Here is a 16,636-nt window from a genome sequence, read left to right on the forward strand (position 1 = left end):
AAAATGGAATGTATTCAAACCAAACAATAGCAGCTAAACACAAATATCACACACACAGACACATATATATACACAGTAGAATGTTTTTCAGGGGCTCTGCCTGTGAGCTGGGGTATAGCAGGAGGAGGAGGAATTCGTTTTTTTGTTGTGTCCTGCCTCCTAGTGGTGCAAGCTATACCCCATTGTTCCTGTGTCCCCCAAGCGACTAAGGAGAAATGGTGTGTAATCAGAGAAAACTTAAAATTGGGGGATGTAAATTTGAGGTTTCCCTGTAGTGTATAAACCTATTCACACCTCTTTTTATATTTGTTCTCCACTGCATTATTGAAAGAGAGATTACTCCACTGTAAAAACAGATTCAGCAAGGGTTTAGACAAAGCGCCTCACAGTTTTTTTTCCAAATATCTGAAATGGCCAAATATTTGGGTACAAATTATAAGGAAAGTAATACTATCCAAAGAATTCTGACGAGCCCTTCAGAAAAAACAAGGCTGGAGAGATTTTCAATTAAATATCATATCCTCCTTGGAGTGTTCTGTGCTGTCCTTTAGAACATTAGCTATCTGTATAAGAAGAATGGAAAACAACTCCGAGCTGTGGGTGAACTGCAACACCTTTGCCTGAAACATATTGAGGCATACTTACTAAAGAGTGAAGGTGAAAATTTGGAGTGTTTTCACCAAAAATGAAAATTGCCACAACAGTCAATTTACTAAAAGGAGAGTAAAGGTGGCCATAGACGCAAAGAATCCTCGATTCGTACGATTTTCGGACCGTGTGTGGAGAGTCCCGACATTTTTAGTCCGGCGGAGATCGGTCATTTGGTCGATCGTACAGGATTGATTTTGTCCCGACCGATCCCGCCGGAGCCCCTTGCGCTCTCATCGTAATCTGATCATTCGGCCATAGGGCCAAACGTTCAGATTACCCCCGATATAGCCATGCCCGTTAGTGGCATATCGGGGAAAGATCGACTCGTTTGGCAATGACGCCAAACGAGAGGATCATTTGCTGAATTAATGTCAGTCACACTGGTGAAAATTCTCCAGTGAATGTTTGTCAGTTTACCATGAGCCCAAGAATGAATTTTTGCCAAGAGAAATTTCTCCAGGTTGAGGCAAACAACTAATATAAAGCTAGAGCAGCCACTTTTGCATCTCACTATCTACACCAACTCCTCCATGCTTATATCCCACATGCGTCATTTTCTACCCTTCAATTGTATGGGGAAAATCACTGGTGAATTTTCACAGATAATTTACTCTAGGAGAAAATTTGCCACATTTCTGTCTTAATGATGTACTAACTATTTTTAGTAAATAGGAAATGTGTTGAAAAAATATGCCTGACGAATTAAGACAAATTTAGGCAGTTTGACAAGTAGAAAATTCACTTTAGTAAAAATGAATCAGCTACATCACAGTAGCTCCTGACAAATATGTGCCAGCATTCATGGGCAACTGGGAATTCTCTGCACTTTTATAAAATAAATAGTCGCTTGGGCCTAGTTATAATTAACCAGATTGACAGAAAATAATCCCAGCAGTATAGTATTAAAAATGGATTTTGGAACCTCTGTGTCAATTTAAGGGCCACTATACACTTGTACACCCTTGCAGAATTATAATTAAGTTGGGAATACCTATGTCCTGAATGCTGTTTTTCATGATGTCTTTCGGTCTGCTCTTGGAACTAACTTATAAAGTTTTTTGAGCTACTTCTAACCTTGAAGTGAACCATGAACTGAGAGACAGCACTGTTTACAGATCATGCAATTTTTTAAATTCTCAAATCTGAATACACAAATTTTGGTTGAAATTATGGTTCCGATTATGAGAAGATTCAGTATTTGGCCAAATCCAGAAATCACAGTTCAATGATTTCTGTATGATGGAGCTGGAGTAATCCCAGCTCCAGAGAAGAAAAAGCTCAATTATTCAAAAACCATAAAAAACAAAACTAGGATGTTATGATGATGTTCTTGGTATAACTGAGTACGCACATTAATAAAATAAAGGTGAGTTACGTCATTCAATATCTCCATTAGGTTAATACATCAAAATGAAGTACAGGTATGGGACCTATTATGCAGAATGCCTGGGACCTAGATAAAGTTTTTTTTCCTGCAAGCTGGGTCACCATTATTTAAGACTACTAAAAATTCTTGATACCTGAAAAACCCAATAGGATCATTCTGCCACCAATATGGACTCATGTAGCTTACTTACTATGAAGTACAATGTACTGTTTTAGTATTAGAGAAAATTGAAATCATCTTTACAATTTAGAATTATTTGCTGAAAATTGGCTCTATGGGATATGGTCTTCGTGGTGTTTATTGGCTAATGTTTTTTTGGATAACAAATCCCATACCTGTATAGTGACCCTTAAGCATTTTATTAGAACATTAATTCATCATTTTTTTTACTATACATAGCCTTTTCTCATGTTACACAAGACTTATAAACAACTATATCCACTCAATCATGACCTTAAGAAGAATTAAAACAAAAATACACTGAATGTTTATTTATCCTTTGTCTAAAACAACATAAAACAAAATAAATATATAAAATCTGCATTAAACGTGTTTTACAATATTTGCACTGTCGACATCTTGATGGCCTAAAATAACCGACCCTTGAAACAATGGTTGGTACTGTATCACTAGAAATGCATAATAATAATAATGGCACATAGCATAGAATTGAGGGCTATCAGCTAGTGCAAAAATATAAAACTGCTTTTTGTCACAAAGTTCAGCTTTGTGGGCAGCCAGCAACATTTCCCAATCGAAAGTAATGTACTCTGCGAGCAAAGCAGTAGCACTTCTGAATTAACCATTGAATTGCGATGACAGGAGCTTCCAGAGGTGGAGACTTTACCAGGGCACCAGCAGCTTATATGTTGAGAGAATTTTATCAACCCAGTGAGAGAAGATATTCAGCACTTCAACAACTCCGGCTTGCTCGCTACAGGCTCTGCAACAACTTCTCCCTGCATGAACTCATCCTACAAAGGAAAACAGGAGAATGAGCATGTAAATATGCCACTTATTTTCAATGGAACTTTACATCACTCAAACAGAAAAATTATGTCACAGCTTTTTAAGCCTCCGCTTGTTAAAGATCAGGTCTTTCAGCAAAATAGACGCACGAGGCATTCTCTGACAATTAAGGTAAGAATAATTGGCAGCATCAAATCAATGTCAGACAGCTGGCAAGACCCAATATTAGCGATAAGGGGGAATAAAACTTGGAATCCCCAGTATGGATTTAATAAATCTGCCCCCATGTATTGCAATTTGGCCAAAGCAAGGTGTTTTAATCTTTCAAATATTAAAATCTTCCTAGCCATGAATGATGCCCTGATATAGAATCTAAATGAAAAAAGAAAAACAATCTGCATTCAGAGATAGCAATAAACATTTTATGATGATAAACTCTCTCTTAACTTATTTTAGGTAAATTTTTGACCATGTATGAACATTCTATCTATTTTTGCAGAGAAGCAGATCTGCTCAGTGCCCCTGCTCCATTGATTTGAATCTGATCTGCCAGTGTGCGCTCACACACAGCGGAGCTGAAGCTGAGGTCAGCCTGAAGATGCCTCCTTTTGCGTATTTGGCCTGATTTCAACTTCAGCTCCACTGTGTGTGACCACACACAGGCTGACTGGATTCAAATTCATGGAGCAGGGGCACTGAGCAGATCTGCTTCTCTCAGCCTGCAAAAATACACAGGCGAACAACATCCATAGCCTTCAGCCCTTGTGCCCAAAATTTAAAAAAAAAACAACTTCCTGCTGTACAAATCACTGAGTTTGTAATGCTGCCTTTAATGGAGTACACCTGAGCATTAGCAGTGGAAGACATATCTCATATTTGCTTACGTTCAGACTAATATAGTGCTATTTGCTTACATTTTACAAAATAAAGTAATTTAAAAGAAAGACTGCCTTTAAACAGAGTCAAAAACTGGGAGGAATCCTGCTAAAAAAAGGCCGAATCCCGAACCGAATCCTGGATTCAGTGCATCCCTATGATTAATGAATAAAAGAGATCTTAGAACTTCTATTCAAGCACTGGTGTCAGCTTTGGCCGTTGCTCCTTGAAATTACTGTGGAGTCTAACACAGCTTCATTTGTAATCGTATTGTTCAGTTGCTGATGCTGTTTATCTGATGGAAAGTACAGGTATAGGATCCGTTATCAAGAAACCCGTTATTCAGAATGCTCTGAGTTACATGAAGTCCATTCCCCACAGACTCTATTATAATCAAATAATCCAAATTCTTCTAAATTAATTCCTTTTTCTCTGTACTAATAAAACAGTATATTTTAATTAATTCAAACTAAGATATGTTTTATCCTTATCGGAGGGAAAACTAGCCAATTGGGTTTATTTAATGTTTACAAGATTTTCTAGTAGACTTAAGATATGACGATCCAAATTATGGAAGGATCGGTTATATGGAAAAAACCCCAGGTCCAGAGCATTCTGGATAATGGGTCCTATACCTATAATGACTGCCTGAAGTAAAATCTGCAGATTGCTCCATCAGAGTATGGAGCTGCCCCAAGCCCATTGCAATGTTTAGAGGAACAACAAGCTACAGTATCCAAATGGGTCTCTATAAGTCCCTATTATGATCCGATTGTTAGCCCCGTAGCCAAATGATCAGATCTGCCCAATTTGGCTGTGTATATAGCATATGGTCAATTTAAGTGGAACTGAGGCACACGCCCCAAAATATCAGTGGAATAAATTGTAACTCCTGTGCTAAATAGATTTAGATTAGTTGCACTACAGAGCATTTTCTTACCTTGTCGTATATTACTTTAACTATTAATGAGCAGCTGGGACAAGTAGCAACCTCCTCTCCGTTTTCCAGGTCTTCCTACAAAGGATAACATACAAATGTTACAGACATGACAGGAGAGACTGTGAAGGTCTGACTATGTGTGGAGCTGAGACTGTCCCCTATATTTAGGATAGGCTCATTATTACGACAGACGTGGTTCTACCAGGGTTTGCTTGATACAGTTCTATGTTGTCAGTAATCATTTACCTTGGTGATAGCGAACCTGTCTCCGCACGGGCACGGGTAATAATACGTCTCAGTGTCCTCATCATACTCGAAGTCTTCGATCTCCACCTCGTCGTGAAACACAGACATTCCCCCAACCCACAGCAACCCGAAACCAGCACAACCCGGCGAACACGCTCTACCTGTCGCATGACATACGTCACAGGCGAGTCGCCATTGCTACGTCAGCTTATCCTAGAGAAGTAACGGCAGCCATCTTTCATTGTGGCAAGCGTCTAATTTGTGGGCATAGTTATTTTCCGCATGTACATAACTAGGCACTGACTCACTGGGGGTCATTTATCAACACTGGGCAAATTTGCCCATGGGCAGTTACCCATAGCAACCAATCAGTGAATAGCTTTTTAAAGCCAGTTGCAAGTAGAACAATGGGCACTGCCCATGGGCAAATTTGCCCAGTGTTGATAAATGACCCCCAGTTGTACCTTATAATAAGGGCTTGAGCGCTTCACATCACAGATGCAATAGGGGCGTATTTACATACATTAGCCTCAGTCAGTGCTATAACTCGTGGTAACCAATCAAAGTGAATGAGACAGTGAGAGTGATAAAGGTAGATACTGAAAGCAAATATTTGGTTGCTATTGGTTATTGCTATGAGGGTGAGGCAGGTATGCGTGTTTTAACCTGACTGATTGCAACAGAGGTGGAATTGAATGTTATTATTCCTAACAGCAAATGCATTTTGGCATTCCTTTTCCCTTCAAAAGCTGACTTAGTTTAGCAATCTGTCTGTAAAAATGTCAGGCCCGGATTTGTGGAAAGACCACCTAGGCCAGTATGTTGCTTGATGCCAATGTTATATATAGGGAAAAAACATAAAAATATAGGAAGACCGGTATTTTTTTCCAGAAAAGGTGGCAACCCTACCTGGCCACTGCACAGGGCAAGGATGAAACAATCACTGAGCTTTCACAAGTAGAACGTTTTAGATTGTAACTAAGCCCTTACAACATTCAGAACCATTCTGCAATTTCAGCTATCTGGTTCCTAAAGTCCAAATTACCATAGCAACCATGCATTGATTGGAATAAGAGACCATAAGGAATATGAATAGGAAATGACCTGAAAATAACAGTAAACTTGTAAGTTTGTAGCTTTACAGAGCATTTGTTTTTAGATGGGGTTAGTCACCCCCATTCAAAAGCAGGAAAGAGTCAGAAGAAGACAGATAATTTAAAAACTATAACAAATAAATAATGAAGACCAATTGAAAAGTTGCTTAGAACTTGCCATTCTATAACATACTAAAATCTAACTTAAAGCTGAACTATCCCTTTAATAGTTGTAACAATCTGTCAATCTTGTGTTTGTATCCACTTTCTATGTGAAGTGCTGTGAGAGATGATGGCTATTGTACATTGCTTTTAGCTACGCCAGTATTTCTGAGGAGCCCAAAATTGGAGAATCAACTTTACAAACCTAAAATTGTCCTAAATAGTAATGTATCTCAGTATAATTAATGTTCACTGTAGTAAAATGGATCACCCAGGCCAGGCCTATGCTATTATTTGCCATTTACAGCTGCAGTGATCCTAAGATGCATTTCCAGTATTTCATGTGAAGTACTTCCTGTGAGAAGTTCATTATTATTTATGGTTTTGTTTATCAGCTTAGTATGACATACATTGATATACTGAGAACATCTACAACTGGTTTTTATTTTTTATGATTTTTAAGTTATTTAGCTTTTTGTTCAGTAGCTCTCCAGTATACCTTTTAAACCAGACACTGGCTTGAATGAGAGAGTAGAAAGTAAATAGGAGAGGGACTGAATAGAAAGATAAAAAAATAACAATAACAATAAAATTGTAGTCTCAAAGATCAATCGTTTTTTTGGCTGCTGGGGTCAGTGACCCCCATCTGAAAGCTAGAACAAGAAGAAAAAAGCAAATACTTATTAAAAAAAAGTAATAATGAAGACCAGTTGCAAAGTTGTTAGGAATAGGACATTATGCAACATACAAGTTAACTTAAAGGTGAACCACCCCTTTATTTTATTACTGTAAAATAATACTGGAACATTGTGCCTTCTACCTGCCTTTTATTTACGGGCCCTAGAGGTGTCTGAATTAGTGATGTTCGGGTTGACCTGAAATCTGCAGTGACACATGGGTTGACTACCAGTTGGGCAGGTTCGGGTTGAAATTTAGCCAACCATTGTAGATTAGGGTTGGGTGTGGATTAGATTAGATTAGTACACTCCTCCAAAGCTATTGAAGATTCCCTCTTGGAAACAGAGGTGCTCACTAAAGTAGTGTACAGAGCAAGGAGACGAGGGTACGGGTTTGGCACAGGTCCTACAATGGGAACATTTTGAGGGTTATGGTCGGTGTGGGGGTTTTGGGTTGAGTCTTTCCTGAGCCACACATCACTAGTGCATGCCATGGAGCAGAACTTAGACTTGGTTATAACAAGTCTGAAAGACTCTTTCGCTGCTAAGAACCCATTTTCACTTTATGGGAGTGTCACTTTATGGTTATTTATACACTTGAGTTTAATATCCGACTTTACTATTCCAGTATTATATTATTGTTTTAGATACCGGTGGAATTTCTCCACTGCTGAATTCAGAGAACATACTACCGCAGGACAATTTCTTAATATATGGGGCTTCCACATCCTTAAATTTCACTTTCCTAAAATAAATATGGAGTGAATTACTTTTTGTCACATGATTTGCTTAAAGAATATTTTTGTCACAGTATATGTTGGATTATTGATATTCATCGTGGACACTATTATAATATTATCCTAATAATGTCCTTCATTTATACAATGACAACATATTGCATGCTTTACCTTTACCGGGATGTTGGGTGGGAGTTTATTTAATCTATTAATTACTTTTTGAACCCAATTCTTGAGAAATTGAAGAACAACAAAATCACAATTTCCAACGGATTGTTACATTTGTAATATCTACACGGTAAGGCTTCAAGGGAGGAATACTTTTTGCTTTAGGTTCTTTCTCTTTGTTTCATTGATTGCCTTTAACTTCACATCTGTTGGTATTTTAAAGAAAAATGCATCAGAAAAACGAACACTAACAGAATAAAGTGAAACTTCCATTTTACATCCCCTGCTTTTAAGTTTTCCCAAATTTCAAACTGTTTTGTCTGGTCCCATCTATATAATATGCATAATACCTTACCCTGATGTTACATTTTACAGGACTTTTCAAAAAAATTTTCTGGTCCCCTGAAACATGTAAAATGGGTGTTCTACTGTACTGCTGTATTTTCCTTAAGAACCACATGAAACTATTTTATACTTGCATTCTACTATTTGGACAGTAGATGGCAGTTACAGCACAAACTTGCAAATAAACATATTTAGAATAATCTGGAAGATGATAAATATAAACCTTTTTTTCTGTCTGCTACACCCACACAAATTCTACAGAGCTAAATTAGCAGAACCATAATATTAGTCATAACTTTTTACTTTATATCTTGATTTGGCTTCATTGTAGGGCTAGGCCCTTAAACAGTAAATATACCTCCCAACATTTGCAAAATAGAAAGAGGGACAAAAATACTTTGACCTTGTCCATTTTATGGCCACACCCCATAAATACCACATTAATTTTACAAAATTTGGCAGGTTATGGAAAGTTTGAACACATTTCTGAGGGTTTTAGAGTCAGCTTTTATGTGTCATTACCGTTTTGCTAATGAAGATGAATTGCCCTTTAAGCTGCAAGTCAGTTTCCACACGGGACCTGCTTATCTTAAATAGTTACAATTGTATCTTTGCTTATCTTAAATTGTTACAAATGTATCAATTTGCAGCTGCCCAGTATTCTGGGCTCTCTGACAAAAGCCTCTTGTTTAATTAACATTGTATCTTTTTTTGGCTGTTCAGGGCAGGAGATCAAAGAAAAATTCGGGACATTTCATTAACAATAAGGAACTGCAGGTTCAGCTGTGAAAATCGTGACTCAGGTATGAGTAAATATTTAGATTATGGGTACTTTTTTCAAAGAACTCCCTAGCCTTGCATTTCACAGGCTAAAGCCACATCCAATATACAGTTAGGTCCAGAAATATTTGGACAGAGATAACTTTTTTCTTATTTTGGTTCTGTACATTACCACAGTGAATTTTAAATGAAACAACCTTTCTGTCTGAAGTTTAGTCTTCAACAAGTGAAATGCAGCTCAATTGGGTTCAGATCAGGTGACTGAGTTGGCCATTCAAGAATATTCCACTTCTTTGCTTTAATAAACTCCTGGGTTGCGTTGCCTGTATGTAAAAATTCATTGTGGCAATTTACAGAACCAAAATTAGAAAAAAGTTGTCTCTGTCCAAAGGTTTATAGACCTAACTGTACATACATATATAAGTTGGTGATTTAACAGCACCTACTGTATTTGGAAACAATGTGGAAATATTTCATGTTTTTTTTCCTTACTTTTGAATAAAGCTTTAAAAATAAACAGTATAAGAATATAAGTGCGGTGCTAGTTGTTGTTTTCCCACTACTGCAAGCTGTTGTGCAACAGCCCTTGGAGAACCAAAAGAAATGCAAAAATATTCCGTATGCCTTTAGAAGGCAAATGAAATCCCTCTGTGCAACAGTATAGCCAGCAAAAAGTCATCCAAAAGGATTGAATAGTCGGTTTGAATTGCCACCTTTTCTGTAATGTAAATATTCTTCAAACTGATTCTGCTAAGCTGTATGTAATAATATTTAAGATGTGGTATACTCTAGGACCAATTACGGACATGGCTCCTTTTAGAGTAGGGTATATAAAGTGAGGCAAGACACCACTTCCTGTTTGTAACTGCTTGATACAGCCTTATACAGGTGAAACGTGTCACAGCATCTAGGTGGTGTGTCACTCCTAAGGTTGAAACAACATTTTTGGTGAATTTACCCCAAAATCGTGAATATCGGCAAGCTGCCGGGACTCAGTGAATCGTAAAAATCAGTAAATTGCTGGGATTCAGTGAACAAATTCTGAGATTTGCGTTCCGCAGTGGAACGCACGTGCTGGGACACATCAGGCCCCATTTTGGATTATCGGAAAGAGGTACTTGTCAAGTGGAGATATCATGAAGCGGCTATCGGATCCAACGCTAAGTGACCTGTCACAAAGTGATCATGCCCAACTGTGCCTTTGAGTAGAGACCGGAAAACAGGATCTGGTGAGATCAGTCCATTATTGGGGGGCACCTGTAGCTTGAAAGAGAGGGGGTGTGGGGGACGCCCCATTTAACCCCTATGTAACTTACTATATATATATATATATATATAACTATATAACTATATATAACTATATATAACTATATATATATATAACTATATATATATATATATATATATATAACTATAACTATATATATATATATATAACTATATATAACTATATATATATATAACTATATATATAATATCAAAACAGGGGGGTTGTGGGAGCACTCTAAAGGCTTTAAAGTATATATATATAAGTATAATAAATGCTATTGCATATGTACCCAAAACAGGGGTTATTTTGTTACAAAGTTATGATCATAAAATTGATAAGCCACCATACCACGTCAAGGTAACTATATATATATATATATAACTATATATATATAACTATATATATATATATATATATATATATATATCTATATATATATATATATAACTATATATATATATATATATAACTATATATATATATATATATATAACTATATATATATATATAACTATATATAACTATATATATATATATATATATATATATATAACTATATAACTATATATATATATAAGCTTCAAATGACCAGCAACTCCAGGGATTTCTGTGAAAAAATTTTTATGTGGTTATTCATGTGCAGTACAGCCAACGTGACGTTTCGGTCCCCTCTGGGACCTTTCTCAAGGCCTATATATATAACTATATAAGAGGATTTGTTATCATACTTACCGATAAATCTCTTTCTCGTAGTCCCGTAAAGGCAGCACAGGGTACCAATGGGTTAATACAGCAATCCCTCTAGGAGGCAGGATGGAACTAAAACTTTAATCCCTCATAGGGGATCCTCCTCTTCCCTGTATTGACCCCGCCTACTTTAGTTTCGACTAGCACAGCTTATAAGTAGGAATATAGCAAGAATATGGGTGGGAAACTCCCCGTGCTGCCTTTACGGGACTACGAGAAAGAGATTTATCGGTAAGTATGATAACAAATCCTCTTTTCTCGGTCGTCCCTAGGCAGCACAGGGTACCAATGGGTGAGTCCCAAAGCCAGAAGAAAGGGTGGGGAGAAGAAAGTTATTAGGTCGAGTTTTGAATTTAGAAAAATGTATTGAAACAAAGGCACTAACATGGCCAACAGACTCTATATTATTAAAGGAACAGTAACACCAAAAAATGAAAGTGCTTTAAAGTAAAGAAAATATCATGTAGTGTTGCCCTGCACTGGTAAAACTGATCTGTTTGCTTCAGAAACGCTACTATAGCTCATATAAACAAGCTGCTGAGTAGCAATGGTGGAAATTGAAAAAAGGCTATATGGCACAGGATAAATAATGGATAACAGATAACATTATGTTCTACAGAGCTTATCTGCTATCTGCTTTGTAACTTGAGCCCTTTCTCCTTTGAATGGCTGCCCCCATTGCTACAGAGCAGCTTATTTATATAAACAATAGTAGTGTTTCGAAAGCAAACACACCAGTTGTACCAGTGCAGGGCAACATTGCATTATTTTTTTATTACTTAAAAACAATTAAATTTTTTTATGTTACTGGTCCTTTAAACAACAGTTTGAAGAACTTTTCTGCCAAAACTGGCATCAGCTGATGCGAAAACATTGAATTTGTAGAATTTTGTAAAAGTGTGTAAGGACGACCAAGTAGCCGCCTTACAAATTTGTTCCATGGACGCCTGATTGTAGAGTGCCCATGAAGCACTTAAACCTCGCGTGGAATGAGCCGTTACCTTCAGAGGTGTCGGTAGCTTTTTGAGTTTGTAAATGAATATTATGAGGTTCTTAATCCATCTCGCAATGGATGTTTTTGAAGCCTTGTCACCTTTGTTAGACGAGCCATACAGCACAAAAAGAGCATCCGTCTTTCTAAATCCTTCTGTTCTGTGAAAATAGAATTTGAGTGCCCGTACCACATCTAAACTATGTAAACGGTGTTCCGCTTCGGAGACTGGTTTAGGACAAAATGAAGGCAATACAATTTCCTGATTGAGGTGAAACTCTGTTGCTACCTTAGGTTGAAATGCTGGAACTGTTCTTAATACCATTTTATCTTCATGAAAGATACAGTATGGAGGCTTGCAACTTAGAGCCCCAATCTCAGATACTCGCCTTGCTGACGAAATGGCCACCAGAAAAGCCGTCTTCCAAATTAGAAACCGCACCTCTGTGGTAGCAAGCGGTTCAAAAGGACGCCCCTGCAGTGTTTGTAAGATCAGGTTCAAATTCCAGGGAGGCAGAGGGTGTTTGTACGGAGGTTTTATGTGCCCTACGGCTTGAAGAAAAGTCCTTATGTCTGGAAAAGACGCTATTTGTGTTTGAAAGAACACTGAAAGTGCCGATACCTGCACTTTGAGGGAATTTACTCCGAGCCCCTTGTCCATGCCCTCCTGAAGGAATTCCAGTATCATCGGAATTGAACAAGTTTGATAGCATGCTTTCTGTGTTCTGGCCCATGTAATGTAATTGGACCATATACGATGATATGTGGTACTGGTTGTTGGTTTGCGTGCTTTTAACATAGTGTTGGTTACTTTTTCTGACAGACCTTTGTTCCTCCATATGGAGCTTTCAATAACCATGCCGTCAGGGAGAGTGTCTCCAACGTAGGGTGCCAGCAGGGACCTTGCAAGAGAAGATCTGGTCGGAGGGGTAGTGTCCATGGAGGTGCAATTGACAGTTTTCTGAGATCTGAGAACCATGCCCTTCTGGGCCAAAACGGTGTTATCATTATGGCAGTTGTGTGAAAGAGATGAAGCCTTCTGAGGATTGGATGGATCATTGGAATGGGTGGAAAAATATATACGAGTTGAAATTCCCAGGGAGTAGTCATTGCGTCTATTGACCATGCTTCCGAATCTTGGTACCTGGAACAGTAGCATGTTAGTTGACGGTTGAATTTGCTTGCCATAAGGTCTATTTGTGGTATCCCCCATCTGACTGTAAGCTGTTGGAATACATCTTTGTGTAACATCCACTCTCCTGGGTCTAGAGTGGTTCGGCTTAGGAAGTCTGCTTCCCAATTTAGTTGCCCTGGGATATAAACAGCCGCTAATCGGCTTGTATTGTTTTCCGCCCATTGCAAGATGCGAGCCGTCTCTTTCCAGGCAGCTTTGCTGTGTGTACCTCCTTGATGATTTATATATGCCACTGCGGTGGCGTTGTCTGTTTTGACTTTTATTGGAGAACCTTTCAAAAGATCTGACCAGTGTAATAGAGCTAGGTAGATTGCTCGTAGCTCCAACACATTGATGTGTAGTGAGGTTTCTTTTTGGGACCACCGACCCTGAACGGTTCTGTGGTTGAAAACACCTCCCCAACCCGAAAGACTGGCATCTGTGGTGATGATTTCCCAGCTTGCCACCGAGCAAAGTTTCCCCTTGGATAGGTTGTTTGGGTGAAGCCACCAATGAAGGGAGGATTTTGTGACTTCTGAAAGGAATACCGGGTAGTCTAGTTTGTTGTAATTTCTGCGCCATTTTCGAAGAAAATCTAATTGGAGTTCCCTCATGTGAGCCTGTGCAAAGGGTACGACCTCTATGGCAGAGGACATGAGTCCTAGAAGTCGCATGCAGTCTCTGGCCGAGATTGATTTTTGCGACATTGCTTGCTTTGCTGCTGTCTGTAAGATGAGCTGTTTTTGTGGAGTGAGAAAAACTTTGTGTTGAGATGAGTCGAATCTGACTCCCAAAAAAATGATGGTTTGTGTTGGAATCAATGTGCTTTTCGCTTTGTTGATCATCCAACCATGAGCTTCTAAAGTTCTCTTGCAGAGGTTGGTGTGAGTAACTGCAGTTGCGTACGATGGTGCCCGAATTAATAGATCGTCTAGATATGGAAGAACGCAAATATCCAATTGTCTCATGTGTGCCACAAGAGTCGCCAATATTTTGGTGAAAACCCTGGGTGCAGTAGCGAGGCCGAAGGGTAGTGCACGGAATTGAAAATGTTCCCTCTGTATCGCGAATCGTAGATACTGTTGAGACTCTACATGGATACGTACGTGTAGATAAGCGTCCTTTAAGTCTATGGCTGTGAAAAAATCTCCTTGCTCTACGTTTGCGATTACTGACCTCAAGGACTCCATTTTGAATGATGGAACATGAAGAAATTTGTTTAAGAACTTCAAATCTAGCACTGGTCTCAGTGAACCGTCTTTTTTGGGTATCAGAAAAAGATTCGAATAAAATCCCTGATGACGTTGATCTGGTGGTACTACTATTATGGACTTGGTTTTTAGCATGTCTTGTATAGCTGAATTTAAGGCCAGCCTCTTTTTTGGAAGAGTTGGTACGGATGACTGGAGAAATCTTTGTGGAGGAGTCCTCCGAAATTGAAGTGTATAGCCCACTGTTATTATATTGTGAACCCAGGCGTCTGATGTTGTTGATAGCCACATCTCCCTGAACCATAGGAGGCGCCCTCCTAACTCCTTTGATATTTCGGGAGAGGCTAGTTCTTCATGCATCTTGAGGTTTTTCTGGTGTACCCCTAGGTGTACGCTTTTGAAAATTCCAAGACGATTTCTTGGGGTGACGAAAATTGCTCTTTGATTGGTTGGAGTAAGACTGTTGTCTGGAACGTGGTGGAGAACGCCTTCCGAAGTTTGAAGACCTGAAAGGTCGTCTTGTTTGGGTATTTGTAGGTCTGGATCTTTTGTCTTGAGGCAGAAAGTTGCTCTTTCCTCCGGTAATTTTGCTTATTAGAGCATCTAGTTCTGGGCCAAAAAGTGAGGACCCTGAAAAAGGTAGAGAAACCAGATTTTTCTTAGATGCCGGATACGCACTCCAAGATTTGAGCCACAGTGCTCGTCTTGCCCCTACCGAAAGGGCTGATGCCCTAGCTTGTAATTGGAGTATATCCATGGAAGCATCACATAAGAAGTGTGCTGCATTGAGCACCTTTGAGAGATGACCTTGCATGTCAAACGCTTCGTCAGCTGATAAAGCTTCTTCTAACCATAGGACCATGGTACGAGAAACACATGCTGATGCAATTGATGGTTTAAAAGCAGCTGTGGAGGAAGCAAATGCGCCCTTTAATAGATTTTCTGCCTTCCTGTCCATAGGATCTTTGAAGGCCGTGCCATCTTCTAGCGGTATAGTGGTACGCTTAGCTAATCTGGCAATAGGTGCGACAACTTTGGGTATGGTTTCCCATTTGTCTTTATGAGTCTGGTTGAATGGGTACATTATATCCATTCTTTTGTCTTTAACTGCTCTGCGGTCAGGATTTTTCCATTCTTTCGAAATGGCCTCCTGTACTGTTTCATGTACTGGGAAAAACTTTTGTTTTCTTTGAGTCGGACCAAACATTTTATCTAGAGTATTAGCCTCTTTGTGTTCCTCTTGTATACCTAATGTCAGAAACATGTCTGCTAGAAGTGAGTGCATAGCTTCAGCTTGGGATTTGTGTGTGTTTTCTGAATGAGAATTAGTTTGTTCTGAATCTTCCCAGTCAGAGTCATCATCCTGAACAGCTCCTTCTTCTTCTGAGGATTGAGATTCCTCCTCTACTCTATGTGAAACATTAGATGTCTTGGCTACTGAAGTAGAGGCTTGTGCTACCTGAGCTGTAGCTAGCTTTTCTATTGCTGTTGACATTGATAACAGAAATGATTGAAAAGGTTGGAACCATTCAGGAATTTGTTTGTCCTCTGAAGTAGAATCGGTTTTACTTTCTGTATTGGCTTTGCGTTTTTTGTGGTATTGCTGCATTTCCTTTTCTTTCTGTCTCTTTTTAGCTGACACTGATGCTGTATCAGAGCCTGATAACGTGTCTAGCTTGTCCTGTGAGGACACATGCGTTTTGGTAGGGTCTGAGGCCATGTTAGGCTATAAATATAGCTTAAGTAAATAAGAGAAACCAGAAAAGTATGCTAAGAATCAGCGAAATAGTAAAGCAGAAGGAAATAAGCTGTACTAGTAGTAACTATACGTAGACAATACCTTCCGCTAGGTTCCGGCCGCCTGCGACGATGTAATTAGATCGTTTGGTACAAGTATGCGCTTCCGTTCTTCCGTGCGCTGCGTATCCAAAATGGCGGGCGGAACTGTTTTGGCGCGAAAGACAAAACCTGTCGTTATCCGCGCAGTGTTTGACTGAAACAGCCGGTATTCACACTGAAAGTCTTTAGAGGAACGATACTCTGGCAGCGCTAAAGCATACCTTTCACTCTGTTCCCTTTATGGCAGCGCTGAAGCTTGCCTTGCAATGGATATGCATTACATACAGTATAAATGCGTGGCAGCGCTTAAGCATACCAAATCCAGTCCAAATGTACGTAGTTATGCTCGAAAATGTTCAAAAAAAAGAAGAA

At 38.9% G+C, this 16,636-nt stretch overlaps 1 protein-coding gene across 1 annotated transcript; it reads right to left on the reverse strand.

Moving 5' to 3' along the window:
* Window positions 1-2,514: 2,514 nt before the first annotated feature.
* Window positions 2,515-5,263, reverse strand: dph3.L (diphthamide biosynthesis 3 L homeolog; the record flags this gene model as incomplete). The annotated part of the gene is given in 3 exon segments (NM_001171724.1): window positions 2,515-3,012; window positions 4,824-4,898; window positions 5,070-5,263. Coding segments are annotated over 3 exon segments (252 nt in total). The 3' UTR covers window positions 2,515-2,943.
* Between the last annotated feature and the right edge of the window lie 11,373 nt (window positions 5,264-16,636).

This window comes from Xenopus laevis, chromosome 2L (genome assembly GCF_017654675.1).
Source record: "Xenopus laevis strain J_2021 chromosome 2L, Xenopus_laevis_v10.1, whole genome shotgun sequence".
NCBI lineage: Eukaryota > Metazoa > Chordata > Amphibia > Anura > Pipidae > Xenopus > Xenopus laevis.